Source organism: Nothobranchius furzeri, chromosome 2 (genome assembly GCF_043380555.1).
Source record: "Nothobranchius furzeri strain GRZ-AD chromosome 2, NfurGRZ-RIMD1, whole genome shotgun sequence".
NCBI lineage: Eukaryota > Metazoa > Chordata > Actinopteri > Cyprinodontiformes > Nothobranchiidae > Nothobranchius > Nothobranchius furzeri.
In genome coordinates, this window is record NC_091742.1 from 74,469,336 (window position 1) to 74,485,715 (window position 16,380).

At 41.5% G+C, this 16,380-nt stretch overlaps 1 protein-coding gene across 6 annotated transcripts; it reads left to right on the forward strand.

Moving 5' to 3' along the window:
- The first annotated feature begins 852 nt into the window (after positions 1–852).
- cant1a (calcium activated nucleotidase 1a) lies at positions 853–16,171 on the forward strand. 6 transcript variants are annotated; one of them, XM_070547943.1, is made up of 5 exons: positions 4,642–6,739; positions 12,793–12,904; positions 13,336–14,004; positions 14,088–14,291; positions 14,386–16,171. In XM_070547943.1, exons 3-5 carry the CDS (start codon positions 13,386–13,388, stop codon positions 14,754–14,756), a joined length of 1,194 nt encoding a protein of 397 aa, XP_070404044.1. In that variant the 5' UTR covers positions 4,642–6,739; positions 12,793–12,904; positions 13,336–13,385; the 3' UTR covers positions 14,757–16,171. The 6 variants fall into 6 exon arrangements, with proteins under 6 accessions (XP_015801940.3, XP_054603482.2, XP_054603484.2 ...); XM_015946454.3 differs by lacking the exons at positions 4,642–6,739; positions 12,793–12,904 and adding an exon at positions 853–1,010; XM_054747507.2 differs by lacking the exons at positions 4,642–6,739; positions 12,793–12,904 and adding an exon at positions 3,916–4,631.
- Positions 16,172–16,380: the final 209 nt, after the last annotated feature.

Below are 16,380 nucleotides of genomic sequence, written 5' to 3' on the forward strand. Positions count from 1 at the left end.
GTGTCTTGTTCAGTGGTGGTCGTCTTTCAGCCTTTCTTACCTTGGCCATGTCTCTGAGTATTGCACACCTTGTGCTTTTGGGCACTCCAGTGATGTTGCAGCTCTGAAATATGGCCAAACTGGTGGCAAGTGGCATCTTGGCAGCTGCACGCTTGACTTTTCTCAGTTCATGGGCAGTTATTTTGCACCTTGGTTTTTCCACACGCTTCTTGTGACCCTGTTGACTATTTTGAATGAAACGCTTGATTGTTCGATGATCACGCTTCAGAAGCTTTGCAATTTTAAGACTGCTGCATCCCTCTGCAAGATATCTCACTATTTTTGACCTTTTTGAGCCTGTCAAGTCCTTCTTTTGACCCATTTTGCCAAAGGAAAGGAAGTTGCCTAATAATTATGCACACCTGATATAGGGTGTTGATGTCATTAGACCACACCCCTTCTCATTACAGAGATGCACATCACCTAATATGCTTAATTGGTAGTAGGCTTTCGAGCCTATGCAGCTTGGAGTAAGACAACATGCATGAAGAGGATGATGTGGACAAAATACTCATTTACCTAATAATTCTGCACTCCCTGTATCTATCTATCTATCTATCTATCTATCTATCTATCATCTATCTATCTATCTATCTATCTATCTATCTATCTATCTATCTATCTATCTATCTATCTATCTATCTATCTATCTATCTATCTATCTATCTATCTATCGTCTGTCTGTCTGTCTGTCTGTCTGTCTGTCTGTCTGTCTGTCTGTCTGTCTGTCTGTCTTTTTTTTATAGGCAACATACTACACTGCATGTAGTATTGGGGTGTTCCACTAGGGCGCGCAACTCAGACCGGAAAGAGAGCCAGGTTTGTGATTCCGACCAAAACAAACATGGCGTCCATAAAAGAGCTCATTTGTTCTATTTACTAGTTCATTTTGAGACCACAACAGAATAAAAGACAGCAGCGGTATCGTAGATGGTGTGAAAGACTTCTAAACCAGAGGCGGAGTCACCGTGGTGAGTGTGTATCGCTCTTTTGGTCAACTCCACCCAATGGTTACTCGTTTAATGTAGCGTTCAGACCAAAGACTGTGCTTCAGACCATCGGTTCAGACGCGTCGCGTTAATTTCGGGGAACGCTTCAAATCAAACGCAAGCCAGTTTAAACACGTGTTCGCGTCGTTAAACAGCAGGTCTATCACTGCCCTTAGGGTTAACACTAACCCTACAAGTATATATTTTTAATTACATCGATATCTGTAAATTACCTCAACATTCTCCTGTTTGTCTATATGGTTAAAGCATTTGCAGAATTCAGGCGTGTTCTAATGTCAAATGCAGTCGTTTTACACTGATACTTATTTATCTAGCGCAGAATGAGCTAACACTCTTTATTTAGATTATTTCCCCTATTTTACAATAAAAAGTGTTGGAGTACAAGCAGAGAACATAAAGCCTCGACAACTAGCTGTTTAATATACGTTTAAAAGTTACTCAATCATTGGTTTTGGTGCAATAACATAAATTACTCCTTAAGTTCAGCATATAAAATGAATATTTGTCTAATCAAGGATATATCTTCAACAGTCTGTCTGTAGAAAGGAATTTGACCTTTGCATTGGAAGACATGAACTGTAATAAGCAGTTCCAATGCTTAAAGGTGGGATATGTTATGTTTTTCTGGAGCATTTTTTGCCATATTGCTTGACATGTTTGTTTTGTCAAAAATGAGTAATTTTAATCACCTGTGAAATGCATCATCCTAGAAAAATGCAATCCAATTGTGAACGTCCTGTTCGTAATGATTGGATTATGATCCATCCATCAAACTGCGTCCCTCTCCTCTTGCGCATACCGACCAATGAGCACGACTGGTGCATTCTCAGAGCAGCTGAGCGTGGAGCAAAGCCAGAGCCAGGCTGTCTAGTGTCTGATGGAATGTTACATTCTGTTAATGATAAGGGAGGAGATGAGAGCTCTGAACAAGAGAACAGTCAAAAAGAAAAATATTGTTCTGCTGTGTCAGCCTGTAGAAGTTCTTGTAAAACATCATTTTGTTTCATGAACCAAAGGGACTTGAAATAGTGTTAAATTCAACTTTAAGAAAATTGGCAGGATGCTTTTGTTTATCTTTTGAGTTAGATGTTTTTTTCTTGTTTGCTTTATCTGCTCCTCACCAGAGACACAACTGACCTAAGGAGATAATAAAAGACAGGTAGTGGGAGGGTTATTTAGCTGCTTAGTCGAAGAGATCCATCAGCTAGGTAGCCATCAATACATCCTAATTCAGCCCACATACGATACTTGTTGTATTATTATGTATTTTTCTTTTTGGGGCAGCAGTAGCTCAGGAGGTTGAGCGGGAAGGTCGCAGGTTCGATCCCATCTCAGCCATACGATCCTGTTGTTGCGTACTTGGGCAAGACACTTAACCCACCTTGTTTGCTTGCGGTGGTCTGAGGGACTGATGGCGCCTGTGCTTGGAAAGCCTCATCTCTGCCAGTGTGTCGCAGGGCAGCTGTGGCTCCTTTGTAGCTCATCACCATAACCACAAAATTCCACTATCTCCGCTCTGCCCCGCCCTCCACTGCTGCTCGCTTCCAAACTCAAATTATACTATACCCGCTCTACAACGGCTCCGCTCCGGTGCGGAGACCTGAGGTGCGCAAACAGACATGCGCGGGATTTTCGAGATCTTGCAATACAGTCCGAGCAATAAACGCGGAAGTTAGATCCAAACACCCGTTGTGTGGGAGAAGCATCGAAATGAACTGTTTAATCTGTCCATCATTTGTGTTGAGAGATCAGCAGTGTATGGATCAACAAAGGGTGACTGCTTTGATAGTAGAAACTGTATTTATGGCTTATTTTTATGCATTTAAAGTTCAACCGCCATTGACAGTTGTTAAAAGTTGTTAAACCTGTGCATATGAAACAAAAAACGCCTTTTGTTTACCGATTTATTGTGAAATAACGGAAGTTGTGCTTGCTCCCTTTCCTGTTGGGCAGTTGTAGTTTCTGTCCATTGACTGCGGAGGTGCTCCAGCGTCCGGCGAAAATAGAATTGATCCTATTTTTGCCGGATGGCGGAACGGCGGGTGGCGCACTGCGCCGCACGGCGGCAGTAGTGGAACAGCTCTGATTGACTACAACAGGGCTGTTTTTGCTGCGGAGTTCGTGCCGCAGCGGAGCTAGTGGAATTTTGGGGGTAAGGGTGTGAATGAATGAATGAATGAATGATACACTGTAGTGTAAAGCGCTCTGGAGTTCTCTGACTCAGAACAGTGCTGTACAAGTGCAGGTCATTTATCCTTATCAGCAAATACAAAATAAACATCCAACATTTTCAGTTTAGTATTCTTTATAGTTTTAGTATTTTCAGCAACAGAGTTTCATGCGCCATCATGTCTCTGAAATTAGACCATTGAGTAAAAAAAAACCCAAAACAAACCAGGCCAAACATATGATTTCATGTTGTGTTTTTATATTGATGGCTGCTATTTCACCACCTGCAGCTGGAGTCAGCCTAAAATCAGTATCACAATATATTGAGGATTTCACCTCGATAACGATAAATGGACGATAACTACAGGTATGCGCAGAAACAAAGGTTGGCCACTAGATGGGGCTGTCACGTGTATTACGTTGAGTCACATTTTTACGTGACTCAGGAGTTACAGCTTCTTAAAGGGACATGAACATTGCCAACCTACACACATCTTTTCTTTTTTTATTTCAAATTTATTTACATGGGAAAATTTCTCGATACAACCAGAAATTTTGATAAGGATAAATTGATTTATTGCCCAGCCCTATCCACAATTTACTGTAATAAATTAAATAATTTTAGGCTATATCACCCAGCTCTAGATGAACCTATTGCCAAGTATTTCTGTTGTTATAACTAAACCCAATCTGCTTTGATAGTCCCACATTCCAGACACAAACTCAAAATCCTTTGATAAACTCTGACATGCTAATTGTTAATTCACTCAAGGTCTGAGCCTTGTTTTCTGCCAGAGCCTAGAAGGAGTTGGTAATAATTAACCAATGTTTCAACCGGCCAAAGGTTTCTTCAACTGCCTTTAGTCGTCTAGTATCTAGAAGGTTGTTTGATCTTTGGCCTTAGTGAGCTCGCTCCACTAAAGAGTTATTTTTTTAAATTTAACCTTATTTAACCAGATGAGTAGATTGAGAACTCATTCTTGTTTATGTTTATGTATTTAGCAGACGCTTTTGTCCAAAGCGACTTACAAGTTATAATCGGCATGTTGGTCTTGAGGCTAACAACAACAATAACAACAACAAACAATTTCCAGTCAGTTGTAGGTGGCAGTGAGGCAGCATGATGAATCATGGAGAGGAGGGAACAAGGAGTGGACAGTAGAGAGGGGGATGGGTGCAGGGAGGGTGCTAGTTAAGAAGATGCTCTCTGAAGAGCAGGGTCTTCAGGAGTTTCTTGAAAATCGAAAAGGAATCCCCTGTTCTTGTAGTGCTTGGTAGATCATTCCGCATTTGTGGAACGATGCATGAGAAGAGTCTGGATTGTCCTGAGCGTGGTGTAGGCACTGCTAGCCGACGATCCTGTGATGACCGGAACGGCCGGGCCGAGACGTAAGCCTTTGCAAGAGGATTCAGGTAGATGGGAGCCGTACCATCTCAGACTTTGTATGCTAGTGTTAGCCATTTGAATTTGATGCGTGCAGCTAGCGGTAGCCAGTGGAGCTCAATGAACAGAGGGGTCGTTTACAACGACGATCTGGCCAAGAGGCAGCAGCAACAGACACATAGCTTTACGTCAAAGACAAACAGATGAGATAAAAATAAACAAGATCAAAATAAGATTAAACTGTTCGACATAAAGACAAAGGACTGTTCTCAGATATAATATGTACAAGCAAACAAAACAGACTTAAAACAATCTTTATGCTTTCAGAAGCACATTTATCAGAAACTATTGATTGCAATTAATTATTGAAGGTAGATGATGGAGTGTAGGAAGTGAGCTTCAGTGATTTTTGCAGCTCATTCCAGTCGTTGGGAGCAGCAAACTGGAATGAGGAGCAGCCAAATGAGGTGCAAGCTTTGCGAACAACCATAGAGATTATGTTACTGAACGTAAATTGCGCCAGTTGTTGGAAGTGTTGAGGTTGTACAGATGATTGTTTTGTATATTAATTGATACCAGTGTAACAACCTGTGGGAATGGAGTGATGGCCAGTTAACAAGTGAGTACAGATCACAATGATGAGTAATTAAAAGGGCACCAGTGATGAAACGGATTGCTGAGCGATAAATGACATCGAGTTTTTGAAGAAGTTTTTTGGATTCACTCCTATAAATGATATCACTGTAATCTAAGATGGAAGAATTGTCATTTTGACCAAGGTTTGCTTTGCAGAATGAGTAAAGGATGACCTGTTGTGGTATAGAAACCCAATTCTTGAATTTAGAAAGTAATGAATTAATGTGAATTTCAAATGAATGTTGTCAAGCCAGATACCCAAATACTTATAAGAACTGACAAGTTGTAGTTCTGTGTCATCTAGGGAAACAATACTAGGGTGGAAAGTTTTACTTGTGTTTAAAAGAAGATGAAGGTTGGAGAAGGCATGGTGAAGACGATCAAAGTTGTTCTGCAAGGAAGACAAAGCTGCATTCAGGGAAGAACTGCATGAATATAAACTTGTGTCGTCCGCATATAAATGTATAAGAGAACTGTCAACAGCATGAACAATGTTATTAATATAGATTTTAAATAAGGTTGGGCCCAGTATCAACCCTTGAGGAACACCCATAGATAGAGGTAGAGGAGCAGATTGGTAACACTCTGTTCTTGCATATGGCCTAAGATATAACTTCTGAACTATGCTACGGATGCCTGAGAAAGTCCTATATGTTTGAGCCAGCTAGGTAAAATGTTATGGTCCACAGGGTCAAAGGCTTTAGCCAAGTCAACAAGCACATATGATGTCATTTAGCACTTTAAGTGTTGCAGACACACATCCATGGCCAGTTCTGAAGCTGGACTGCATGGGGTAATAATACTGCTGGATTCCAGATAGTGAGTTGGCTGTATGCTGACTAACTTTTCAATGACTGTAGAGAGGCAAGGCAAGATGGAGATGGGCATAAAACAGCGTAGGTCTGAATGATCTCCCTCTTTAAAAGGTGGAGTAACTGATGCAAATTTCCAGTCCTGCAGAAATGCACCAGTTTGTATGGACAGGTTAAGTAGATAGATAGTAGGTGCTGCTATTTTCAGAAAGAAAGGTTCAATGATATCCAGCCCAGCTGATTTATGAGGAACTAACCTGAGTAACTCATCAAGTACATCATTTACCTGAAACAACTGAATGGAGAAACAGGAACTGCAGCTGCACCACATAACAAACCCCGGTTGTGTGAAACCCATATAGTGGTAGACGTCTTCTTTTATGCAAGTTGCACCTTTTGTATTTTTGTTGAGATCATAGCTGCTTTCCAAATGAATGAATAACCCTGGTTTACCTTGATACTACACCGAGTTGGGCTACTCTCCTGATTTTGCCCTTTTGAACTGGGCTGTAATCCTTCAAATGCTGGTAAAGTTCACAAGCATTGAGCTGAAACAACTCCTAGTCGTGATTGCATAACAAATAGTGAAAGAACAGAGCAAGAGTTTGGAGCTCAGAGCTGGCTTTTGGGTCTTCTGTGGTAAAACATAATGGCAGAGGTTAAGAATTATGGCAAGAGGAGACGAAAAGGTACGTCTAATCTTATGTTTCAGAAGAGGAGATATGAGTTAATCTGGAGCTTCGAGAGTGAGAGGCTGAATTCTTGGGCTCAGAACCTTTTTATGAAAGAGCCATTTAGATCTTGGTCTTGTTTCAGAAATGTGACTTATGTTCAGCCTGAAGGTGAAGCTCCAGAAGCAAACCTCCCACCGCTCTACAGACAACAGGCTGGTTCTGTCATTGTTGGCACTCTGGATCCCTGTCAGTTTAAACAAATATCTCAATTATATGGAAAAATAAATACATTTATACATTATATGTATAAAATTTTTTTTTGCATATATCAGATGATCAATGTGAGTAGGTTACAATAGTTATAACTAAGATTACAACCATTAAACTAGTTACTGTTTGAAAATCTTAATTGATTACTCGTAGATCTCATGTTTATTAAATCACATATTAACCCTTTAACTCTGACACCAAGAAACAAATCAATGAAAAATGTTTGTGGTTTTCTTTATTTTTTGTTTAATTATTTACATTTTTGTTTAATTATTTACATTTTAATTCATTTAGGGCAACATGGCTCAGTTAAAAGTTCATAAAAATTATACATATGAGAGAAAATGAGATAATGTAATAAAACACAGGAGATTTTTATAACACTCCCATGTTTTCTTTTAGATTTTTCTTAGTGTATAGTGGCTCTGTTCAGTTCAGTGCTTCTGTCAAAAAGTGCTCTATTACAAAGTAGCCTGCTCATTTAAAAAGTTGAAATGTAAGATCCTTTCATTGGTTAGATTAGAAAATATGTAAAAACATTGTTCAAGATTTTAAACTTACTTAAAATTCAGCATTTCAGCCCAAAACTGTAATTCTATCTCCACCTTCAGGTTACAACTCAGCTCCACATTGATTTTAGAGTCAGCCACAGCTGCAGGTGCAGGGTGATGTCTGTGTTGTACCATGGCCGCACTGGACTGGACTGCAGCTGAGTCTTGGCCACCTCCAGCCGGCCCAGACACTCACCTGCCCACTCGGAGCCCTGCTTAAAACAATGTCCTCCTCCCTTTCATCTAGTGATCGCAGTGGACAGGAAATCCTGCTGCTTTGTGTTTGCCCATTCTCTTGAGCGTTGAGTCTGCGTGTGTGTGTGTGTGTGTGTGTGTGTGTGTGTGTGTGTGTGTGTGTGTGTGTGTGTGTGTGTGTGTGTGTGTGTGTGTGTGTGTGTGTGTGTGTGTGTGTGTGTGTGTGTGTGTGTGTGTGTGTGTGTGTGTGTGTGTGTGTGTGTGTGTGCTAGGGTTGTCACGATACTAAAATTTCAAACTCGATTCGATACTTGAAAAAAAACTCGATACTCGATTTCGATACAATTTAAAAACACCCATTTATCGAACAAGTTTATTCAAAAAATAACATTCCTCAATTTATATTACAAAAATTAAATGTTAAGAATTAAGTGTATTAAGTGCTTACACCTTTCAAGTATCAGCATTTTTTAAAACGTGCATACAAAAACTGGTGAAAGTTAACACTTTAAATCATGAATTGTCTCACTATATATACACTATTTGCAGAGTGATGTTTTGCTGCTTAAACTCTGTTTAAGGTGCATTTTTGTCATAAGATGTAATGCCGTATGTTTTGTTCTGTACTTTTGAACAACTCTGTTGGTCAATAAAGGGAGAAAACGAATTTCTCCACAGTAGGACAAAGGTACATCTACCGGTAATCTTAATAAAAACAGACTGGCGCACGGCAGTGACGTCATTAAAAGCACCGGTTAATTAGCCGCAGCTAGTCTATTCATGCCTAGAAAACCCAGACCCGCTCCAAACGAACAGGGGAATCACGTTAATGATTCCTAACAAAACCTTTCGACATGAAGATGTTTTGGTGCAGATAATGTCTTATTTCGAGGCTGCACCATGGATGCCCGTCCGCACCCGTTATATGGATATACACTGATGGGGATTCGCCGATGGATCTAAATACCCCGGGGGATCCAAGTAGCACCAAAGTTGTCAGCGTGAGTAAACAAACGTACTGCATGCTAGAAATTAAGTCCGGGTTGCAATAAACGGGAGTTTCCTTTAAGCACATAAGTGTGAATATACAACTACGTGTCGGACTTGGTATGCTAATTAAGCTGGGCTGTGAAGCGCCTCCCAAATTTGCTGTTTATGTTTTTGTTTATTTATTTGGCAGACAAAACTTGGATCGGAGACAACTCGCGTGGGAAATTGCAATGTAGCCATGCGGCGTCTTCTGTTTGTCCGGGAGGCGGAGGCTGCTTTACGGCATCTGGCTGTCGTGCGTGTCGATGTACTTGAAGAAGGCTGTGTATAATAGTCCATAATATCGATACCACAAGGATGGAATATCCAATTTAGATACCACTTTTAGTATCGATTTATATCTGGGTATCGATTTTTTTGACAACACTAGTGTGTGCACGCACGCGCTCATGTGCATGTTAACATGTTGTTCCGACTGAGAAACACCCAAGAGCATGGAGGTGAGGGATGCTGTCAGTCACTGCCTCACAGCTGCTCGTTCGCAATGTCTCCTTTAGGTGCATTTTTCTAACAGGAAGTGTGGGTGAAGTAAGTCTCCACCCATGGAGTGACTCACCTTTTAAAGAGCAAGTCACCCCCAAATCAACCTTTTTTTCTGATAAACTAAATGCGTGTCTAATCATGCTGCAGACACATGTAGCCAATAGTTTTACACTTTAGTGCATTTTAGTTAAAATTTAAAATTTCTGCCTAAAACTGTCAGTGTTGTGCCGTTGTCAGGTAAAAACTCTGCACTGCATTTGAAATTAAATCTGCCACCGCTATTGGCTAAGAGGTACGCTAGAACATTAGCTGGTATCATATGATGTCACAATGTCGTTGTGAGCCTGTGTATTTGTTAGCGGCTCTGCCATTTTGGTCTGCTAGGCAACAGCATTGTTGCATTTTTCAAACAGGAAGTGGGAGTTGAGTAAGAATCTAGTAGGGGGTGACTTGCTCTTTAAAGAGTTCAAAATGGGAAATGAAGCTGAAATCTGTGGAGGGAATGTAATGCAAATACAAGTGCTAGTCATACAATAGGAATATCATGACAAAGTTGATTTATTTCAGTAATTCCATTAAATAAGTTAAATTTGTATTTTATATTCATTCATTGCTGCGAGGGACCAAGTTGAATAAGTGGAGGAAACACAGGAAATCTCCAAAAGTAGGGGTTCTTTTACGAAATAACTCAAGCTCATAAAAGAGGACAAGCAACTAAGACTCAGCAACGTGTTAACTTAACATCTCAACCAACTGGAGAACACAACTGACCTGAAACACACACGAGTATATACACTGGCTGATCAGACCATTTGAACAATGGGGAGAATTAGACAAACATTTACTAACTACAAACAAGTCAACGAATCTGTACCGTTGGATTGTTAATAAACCTAAATCTCCTAACCCATAAACCTAAATATATTAATTCAAACTTAAATTGATTAATAAATCATAAAGTAATAAACTAAAGGAAATCCTTCAACCCCCCTCTTCCTGGAGCTGTTGGTTTGGCCCCAACAGCTCCTCCTCTGTTTAGCTGGCAGAACCCCTTCAGATGTGTTGGCCTGTCCAGCTTCAGGAAGCAGGAAGTGGACGAACCCTCAGCACCGGTAGGAGAGAACATAAATGGTCTTGAACAGAACAAATGACAGGCATGAAATACAGCAGTTAACCAGACTTGCACACTTTCTACCAGAACTAATGTATTTAAACTATTTAAACAATGAACCCAAAGAAATGTTAACTTACAAACTGAAATCTAAAAGGTGCATGGGGGTTACTAACATTTAATGGTGTGTGGACATGGATGTGGCCATCACAATTACACACAGTCTAATATATTTTAAATACTTATTTCTCTAGATGATGATGATGATTATAACTGACAACTAATGTAAATCCTAAATTCAGTATCTCAGAAAATTAGAATACTGAGACCAATGCCAAAAAAAAGAACTTTATGTTGGCCAACTGAAAAGTGTGAACATGAAAACTTTGAGCATGTACAGCACTCGGTATTTAGTTGTGGCGGCTTTGGCCTGGATTACTGCAGCAATGCAGCTTGGCATGGAGTCCATCAGTCTGTGGCACTGCTCGGGTGTTATAAGAGCCCATGTTGCTCTGATAGTGGCCTTCTGCTCTGCTCTGGGAATTTTACTCATGACAAAATGGTATGAGGGGATCAGTAAACAGTGTAAGGTAACTTGTATGCCTCACAGAACCAGGAAATGGCTGCAGGCAGTGAAACAGAAAGCAACCAGTGACTCCACCCCCTAGCCAATTAATAGCCAAAATTGTGATGCCAGCCCGACTCAACCTTGCCAGGTACCTCAAAGGAGCAGGGACTAAAATAGGGGAGGAAGTAGAGAGAAAGTACCGAACCGTGCCCTTGGAAACAGTGGTGGGGCCGAGCTGCACCGCTCTGAGCTGCTCTGAGTAGTGCTCCTGGAAAAACACTCTTTGTGAATCTCTCCCACATTGTTGAAGGGACTGTGTGGATCCTCTCCAGGGTGTGTGTATCCCTATTGCTGGAACAGATTTTTTCTACCACATCTTGTCCTTCCCTTCTCGTCTCTGTTAATGTGCTTGAACATGGAGATCTGTGAACAGTCAGCTTCTTTAGCAATGCCCCGTTGTGTCTTGCCCTCCCTGTGTTAGGTGTCAATGGTCATCTTTTGGACAACTGTTATCTGTTAAGTCCGCAGTCTTCCCCATGATGTAGCCTACAGAACTAGACTGAGACCATTTGAAGGCTTTTGTGGGTGTTTAGAGTTAATTAGCTGATTAGTTTGGCACTGGGGGTCTTCAATATTGAACTTTTTCACAATATTCTAATATTCTGGTACAGAATGAGATTTTCATTAGTTGTCAGTAATAATCTTCATCAATAATCTGAATGAATCTAATATACAAGTTTAACTTTTTCAGTCTTTCTTAGTCAGACATGTGACCTGTATGTCAACCACACCCCTTGGCACCATTTTAGGTGTATGACTCGCGTTGCTAGGGGAAGCTGCAGCTGAAGTTGAAGCAGAACAAGAGTCAAAAGGATGGATAGAAGGGACAAGGACGAACTCATCCCTGACAGGAATAAACTTGTGAAGGAGGATAGGGATCGGTATTTTCAGAAATTGTCTACAGTCGACATTGTAGATCTCTACGGCCTCAAAGGAAACAAACGGAGCTCAGATGTTTCATTACTGCTGAAAATATATCACGTGAGTGAACGTAGCACTACTACTAGCTAGTAAAAGTAAAAAGTAGCCGCCCAAAACATGACTCCACTAACACGGGTGCTGCAGCAGGTTTTAATTTCTGGATGGGGCTTAATTAAACATCCTATTATGAATTTAAGTTACAAGCAGATACTAAAACAAAGTCTGAAGCCTTGTTAGACATTTTTGTTTTCATTTTGACCAACACAGTTTAAAAAAACCCTCTTTATTTCATAAAAATACCAACTACTTTAGCTTGTAGATTTTTGTATGAATCAATCCAAATAGTCTTTAAAGCATTAATAAAAAACAACATGTACCAAAGTACTGTACAAATAAAGCATAAAGTATAAAAGAAAGAAATACTAAAGTTTGCAGCAACCTTGTAAAAGTCGTAAAAACCAACCCCTTCATTGGAAGGCCAAATCAAAAAGGTGAGTCGGGCGAGATTTAAACATAGTTAGGGAGTCTGTTCAACGTTTACAGGCAGCTCGTTCCACAAACAAGTTTTCCAAACAGTTAATACACCCACTATTGTTGCTAACTCCTCCATTCCTCAGAGCTCCTTTAAAATCTAAACAGCTTTAAATTGTTTAAGTTCAAAACAAAAAAGAGCACATTTCCATGTTTTGCATTCAGACGATCTAAGATAAGCACGAGGGTAAATATTAGTCAGGTGATGGTGTGTTTCCTGCTTTACCTGTTATGGCTCTTTATTTGCCCCCTCCCACCTTCCATGTAGATGAGGCATATTGGTCGCCTCCTGTTAGTGCCTCGCCTCATACTGGATTTTTGTTCTTAGCCAAAGCTTTGCTGAGCTGTTAGGACTTTTATTGGAGGACACGGATATTTGGTTAAGGGAGCTTCCTGCCACCTGGACTGTGTGTGACTTGGAAACAGAGGACCGAGTGTGTGTAAGTTATTTAGATCTACATTTGTGGTGTTGTCAGGTAAATGGTTGGAAACTTGTGTCTTAAAGTTAGGATTTTAATTTAGTTTTCTTTGATTTAATCTCCATCGAGCTATGACTAAATAAAATGAGATTCTCTTTATTTCTGAGAAAAAATGTCCTTAATTTTTCCTTAATGGGAAATATTTGCCTGGGGTTTTAAAGTCTTTTTGAGCTGCTTGTACAACAGGTGGAGCAACTAATCCTTTTATATAGATGAGACTGTGAAATTGACTGTTCTGCTCAGCCCAGTTGTCTAGTTATTAAGCTTGTTTAACCTGAATAGTGACTGTGCCCCTGCTTACTTCTTTCCTTCACAAGTGCTTTAACACTTGGCCTTGGAGTTGAATGAAAGTCTCTGAAAGTAGAAGTTATCATCCATCTGTCTTTCTGCAGGTCACTCCAGGCCTCTGTCATCCATACCTGCTCCTCCAGGCTTCACTCGAATGGGTCAGGATGAGCCTATGAGCCCTCTTCGCATCGTAGCAGACGGTCTCCCTATATTGGCTTCCATGGCCAACACCACCCACCCTCGTTTCCGCCTTAAGTGGAGGCCCATCGTCGCTGTGGTCATCGCCCTGTCTGTAGTTCTGTTGCTCCTTATGCACTTGAATCCAAGCCTGCGCTACTGCTCTCCTGGCTCTCACAGTTGGAAAATCCTTCCCAGTGGGAACCAGCAGTTTAATTCCCAATACAATGGCACCTATCCGCTTAGCCCACCTGAGCGCACGCCACAGGGAACGCGCTATCGCATCGGGATAATCGCTGACCTCGACACAAACTCTCAAAGCAACACAAAGCTCACGTGGTTCAGCTACATGAGGAAAGGATACCTGTTGGTGTCGCAGAGTGGTGACAAAGTGGCGGTTGAATGGGACGCAGACAGGGTGGTGCTGGAGAGCCACCTGTCGGAGAAAGGCAGAGGGATGGAGCTGTCGGAGTTGGTGGTGTTCAACGGAAAGCTGTACTCTGTGGATGACAGAACGGGTGTAGTCTATCACATAGATGGAGACAAGGCTGTGCCGTGGGTTATTTTGCCTGATGGTGACGGGAGTGTTGCCAAAGGTTTGTGTTTCCTAAAGCTGCAGGCCTTGGTGGACTTTTCTGAATCAGATTTATTTTTTAAGCAATGTGTTGTCTCTTCTCAGGGTTTAAAGCGGAGTGGTTGGCGGTAAAGGACGAGCACCTGTATGTTGGTGGTCTGGGGAAAGAGTGGACCACCACGGAGGGAGAGTTTGTCAACAACAATCCAGAGTGGGTAAAAGTGGTGGGCTTCAGGGGGGATGTACAGCACCAGAACTGGGTTCCCAGGTATACCTCTATGAAGCTTGCAGCAGGGATTGAGCCACCAGGTCAGGAGGCAAAGCTAATCATTCTTAAATCCACCCAGAGCTTGGGATTATTTTTTTCTTTTATTTCATCCTGAATTCCTTAACATCTCCACAGGTTATCTTATTCACGAGTCAGCGGCCTGGAGCGACAGCCTACAGCGATGGTTTTTCCTCCCTCGTCGTGCGAGCAGAGAGCGCTATGAGGAGACGGCGGACGAGCGGCGCGGTACAAACCTTGTCCTGAGCTGCTCTGCAGATTTCAAAGACACCAAAGTTAGCCACGTGGGACCAAATATCCCCACTCATGGTTTCTCCTCCTTCAAATTCATCCCCAACACAAATGACCAGATCATTTTGGCACTCAAGTCAGAAGAGGATGCCAAAACGATTGCAACGTACATCACAGCCTTCACACTAGACGGACGCATACTTTTACCAGAAACGAAGATTGGGGACGTTAAATATGAAGGCTTGGAGTTCATATAGAAGGGCCAAAGACCGAGAGACTGACTTCTGAGGGCACTGCGCTGTGGTTTTAAACAGTCCAGTCACTGCATAACTCCAACCCTCAGAGGATTGGTGGACTGAATAACTTGAAGCTGAGACAGAAAAATATGGTCTTATCTGATCTGTAATAAAGCTACTTGAGCTGTTGAGTGCCATCTCAGCAAGCCAAATGTTGTTCAACAGTATTGTAGTCTTATTCATCATCAATGTACAGAGAATCAATGTTTTCAGCTGTGAGGTTTTTCTTTCACTGGTAAATGTCTAAACCTATGAATGTTTTTAACACTCGAGAAAGATGTTGTGCAATAACTTCTTTGTTAAAGCCATCCATTGAAACTTTTTCATATTTTTAAAGCATTTTCTTGAACCAGTATGTGCTTAAATGACCCTTTACAGCATAGGTATTCAATTCTGGTCCTGGAGGGCTGGTATCCAGCATGTTTTAGTTTTAACCCTACTCCAACACACGCGATTTCAGTTAGTAGGTGATTGACAGGCTTCTACAGAGCCTGATGAGCTGCCGCACAGGTGATTCAATCACTGAATCTAGTGTGTTGGAGCAGAGAAACCACTAATGGGCCATTCCCATCCGTACCTGGTTGACCCTGCCCGGATAGCTCCAGTCGGCCCCAGCCTGGCCCGGTTGATTCCACACATCCTTGCTTAGGTATGCAAGGAATGCAGTCAGACATTTTCAGCTTCTAGGCTTGCTGTAATAGAAGGTGTGAATTTGCTGTCAGCAGTGGGTGTATTGGCCCTGGTCAGCTTGAAGCGGACCCCCTCAGAAAGAGGGCTGAAAAACAGTTTTGTTGCACCCTGAAAAAAGGCAGGCCACCAAGATATGTAAGCAAGCTATGCTGTCTGGGCCAGGCCGACCAGGTACAGATGGGAATGGCCCATAAAACGTGCTGGATACCGGCCCTCCACGCCCGGAATTGAATACTCCTGCTTTACAGGGTTAATGAAATGTCACTCAGACCCTCACTGCTTCCTGTGGTCATAAAATAAGACTTTTAATTTTCAGACTGGTGGGCCACTCTGTTGGGACTTAGAAAAAATGGAGCTGACACACCTGGTGCTGCAATCATGGTTTCAGCATGTTTTAGATTATGAACACAACTTATTTGCTTAAAATTGTGATGAATCACTTCTGTAGACACTGATGAAGGTTGGGAGACATTTCAGCTGTTAGGTTAAGGTGATAAAAAGATGCAATACAACACACAATGAGGACTTTTGGTTTCTATTTGATCAGTGATTTAATAACAGACACTAGGGGGTGCTAAATGCAAGCAAAACTGACAAGTGTGTCTAATAATTTCTGTTGAAATGAAACTTTAGAGGAAGGGGAAGTTAGCCTGGCAAGCCAGACTAAATAAATATATTATTCAGTCTGCCAACGCTCCATTGATGGTTCAGTCGTGGGGCGGGTTCTACTGTTATCCTTCAAATGATTGCCGCATGTTACTGGACAGCGAACAACATGACGTACTCACCTCAGCGGATGTCTCAGTGAGGCAGTCTGCTGTTGTGCAAAAGTACATCCTTTCTCTAAATAAAGGACAAATGTATCTATCTGCTCCTGAGGCCTAGTCCACACATA

Bases quoted from the DNA above. Each gene is read 5' to 3' on its own strand.
- cant1a (XM_015946452.3), top strand. From the start codon at position 10,331: ATGTGTTGGCCTGTCCAGCTTCAGGAAGCAGGAAGTGGACGAACCCTC. The intron at 14,005-14,087 runs GTTTGTGTTTCC...GTCTCTTCTCAG, and splicing joins TGACGGGAGTGTTGCCAAAG to GGTTTAAAGCGGAGTGGTTG. The intron at 14,292-14,385 runs GTCAGGAGGCAA...ACATCTCCACAG, and splicing joins AGCAGGGATTGAGCCACCAG to GTTATCTTATTCACGAGTCA.